This window comes from Stegastes partitus, unplaced genomic scaffold, assembly GCF_000690725.1.
Source record: "Stegastes partitus isolate 25-593 unplaced genomic scaffold, Stegastes_partitus-1.0.2 Scaffold89, whole genome shotgun sequence".
In the NCBI taxonomy this organism is placed as follows: domain Eukaryota; kingdom Metazoa; phylum Chordata; class Actinopteri; family Pomacentridae; genus Stegastes; species Stegastes partitus.
In genome coordinates, this window is record NW_007577820.1 from 766,630 (window position 1) to 769,680 (window position 3,051).

Sequence of the window (3,051 nt, forward strand, 5' to 3'; positions counted from 1 at the left end):
TCCTGCTGACAGAAGACGTCTCTGAGTTCTCTCTCCTCCTTCATGTTCTGGTTCCTCAGAGCTGCAGGACTTTAGAGCAGAAACATGAGAGCGGAGTGCTGATGAATGTCGTGCAGAGGTTCTGATGTTTGGTTTGTAATCGTCCTGCAGGTCCACGCCTACATCATCAGCTACCTGAAGAAGGAGATGCCGTCTCTGTTCGGCCGTGAGAAGAAGAAGGAGGAGCTGATCATGAGGCTGCCGGAGATCTACACCATCCTGCAGAGGGAGCACCACATCAGCCCCGGAGACTTCCCCAACGTCGCCAAGATGCAGGTATTACAAGCGCTGCTGCGCTTTAACCTCAGACGCCAGCAGGGGGCGCTGCAGAAACCAAACCTTGACTTAGAACACTTGGAACAAAGGCTGCCTGTCCTCCCAGAGCCAAGACTCCTGAAAGTCAACACATAAGTTCTGTAAAAAAAAATCATGGGTTTTTTTTGTGTTTTTTGGGGGGTTTTTTTTGTTTTTTTTCAGGGATCCCTATATTAAATTGAAATAATTAATTACATTTTTTTATTTTTTAAATCAATCAAACTATAAAAATAAAGATCACAGAAAAAACTATTAATTGACCTGCAAAAGGCCAAAACTGTAAATAAATCAGACAAATGACACTTAAAAGTGCAGATAAAATGGCCCTGTGCTGCTGTATTTATGTCAGAAATGTATTTATTATTAAATAAATGATAATTTATATAATACATTAAATTAGTCTATAAATTAATTGTAAGTGTATACATTATTTAAAAGAAGAAAATTGCATATTAAAGATTTAGATAAATTTACTTTAAAACAAATGTCCCTGTATGTTGTTAAATTACAGATAATATCCTGTAAAGTCACAGAAAAAATATTAATTTTCATGTTAACTGTAAAAAAAATAGACTAAAACTGTGAATAACGTCACACATCTGTATTTCTACAAGTAATAATTAATTCTTTTACAACGTATGACCAAAAATACTATCATAGTGTTTTTGTATTTAAACCCAATAAGAAATGTCTTTAGTTTTACAGTTTTCCAACATTTCGTAAAACACTTTTTCAGGCAGTTTTATTTTATTTTTTACAGATTTTTGTTTTCCAACATGATTCATTTTCACATTTGATGTCGACATCTTTGGGGTCCAAACTGGTTTCAGCAGCAGAGAAAACAAGGTGCAGAACTTCTTAATAAGACGTGTATTTGATCTGTAGTATTTGGTATATTTTGGAATTCTGCTGCTTTTAATGCAACATGGAGTAAATAAACACTCAGAGAGCAACAGAACCAGCTCAGGGACTCATCAGTGGACCTCTGGCTCGGTCTGGTCCAGCTGAGTTGTTGTCAAACACAACCGAGTTTGTGTAGAAAAGTTTTATCGTGTGAGTCACAAACGTCCAGAGAACAGAAACCAGTTCTTCTGACGTCAGGAAGCCGGAACAGAACGAGCAGAATGAACAGAACGAACAGAACCGAGCTGCAGCTGCTGGTCGGCCTGCAGAGAGACGCAGCAGGTGTGTGTGTGTGTGTGTGTGTGTGTGTGTGTGTGTGTGTGTGTGTGTGTGTGTNGTTTAAGGATATTTTAAGAGATTAAAGTAAAAACCCTCCTGACTAAATCAGTAGTAAGACTAGCTAACCCTCACCCTGTCACCTGTTCACCTATTCACCTGTCCACCTGTTTACCTGTCTACATGTTAACCTGTTTACCGGTTTACCTGTTCACCTGTCCATCTATCTACATGTTTACCTGTCCACCTGTTGGCAGGTTATGACTTCGCCGAGGTTCTGCGTTGGTTCGGGGAGCGAGTGGACCGGATCATCCTGCTGTTCGACGCTCACAAGCTGGACATTTCTGACGAGTTCTCGGAGGCCATCAAGGCCTTCAAAGGGCAGGACGACAAGATCCGAGTGGTGCTGAACAAGGCCGACCAGGTGAGGCAGAACCACTGTTCAGGTAGACCCTGCTCACCTGTCCGCTCTAAACCCCTGCCCCTCCTCACTTGTCTGCTCCAAACCCCCCCATTCCTCACCTGTCCCTTCGAACCTCCTCTTCACCTGTCCATTCTAAACTCCTCCCCCTCCTCACCTGTGCTCTCAGGTGGACACCCAGCAGCTGATGCGGGTGTACGGCGCCCTCATGTGGTCACTGGGGAAGGTGATCAACACCCCAGAGGTGGTGAGAGTTTACCTGGGCTCCTTCTGGGCCAAGCCGCTGCAGAACACTGAGAACAGGTGAGAGCCGCTCATTCATTCATTCATTCATTCATTCACTAAAACTGCTGAAGAACACTGAGACCAAGTGACACTCACTCTGTCCAAGGCTCAGGACCTTTTCATTCATTCATTCATTCATTCATTCATTCATTCATTCATTCATTCATTCATGTGTTCACTCCCCCTGCAGGCGTCTGTTCGAGGCCGAGTCTCAGGACCTTTTCCGGGACATCCAGAGTCTTCCGAGGAATGCGGCGCTGCGGAAGCTCAACGACCTCATCAAGCGAGCACGGCTGGCCAAGGTGGGTCAGCGGTCACATGGTGTGTTTGGAATTCTGGGAAAATCCTGGAACGTTTGTTTGACCTTGAAACCTGATCCGGCTGCAGGTCCAGAGAATATTAGAAAGTGTCTAAGAGGCCGTCAGCAGCTGTTTCTGTTTCTGTGGTGAAGAATCGAAACACAAACTCTGTTACTGAGAAACTAAAAGCAGAACTGAAGCTCAGGTCACACGTGAACACATGAAGGTTTTATTTTTAGAGAGAACAATAGTCATGTGATCACACACACACCTGGACACATCACAGCCATAATACACACAAAGGTGTCTGAAAAACAAGAAACTGCTCGTCTCTCTCTCTCTCTCTCTCTGATGTTTAGACGAAATTCTGAATATTTTTAGAACAAAGTTGTCGTACAGCCACAATAAATCTGCAATATTTTAAGAGTAAGTTAACAATGATTTGAGAATTAAGTCTTGAAATCTAGAGATAAAAAATATGACGGTGACCGTGTTACTAACGGTGAACGTGTT

General features: G+C 42.9%; 1 protein-coding gene across 1 annotated transcript in view; it reads left to right on the forward strand.

The window, feature by feature from the left end:
* The window catches only part of ehd4 (EH-domain containing 4), a 41,079-nt gene that overhangs the window by 28,114 nt on the left and 9,914 nt on the right, over positions 1-3,051 (forward strand). Inside the window, exons 4-6 of the mRNA XM_008277137.1 lie at positions 1,791-1,957; positions 2,124-2,257; positions 2,430-2,541. Of these exons, the coding sequence (XP_008275359.1) occupies positions 1,791-1,957; positions 2,124-2,257; positions 2,430-2,541 (413 nt within the window). The remainder of the gene's footprint in view (positions 1-1,790; positions 1,958-2,123; positions 2,258-2,429; positions 2,542-3,051) is intronic.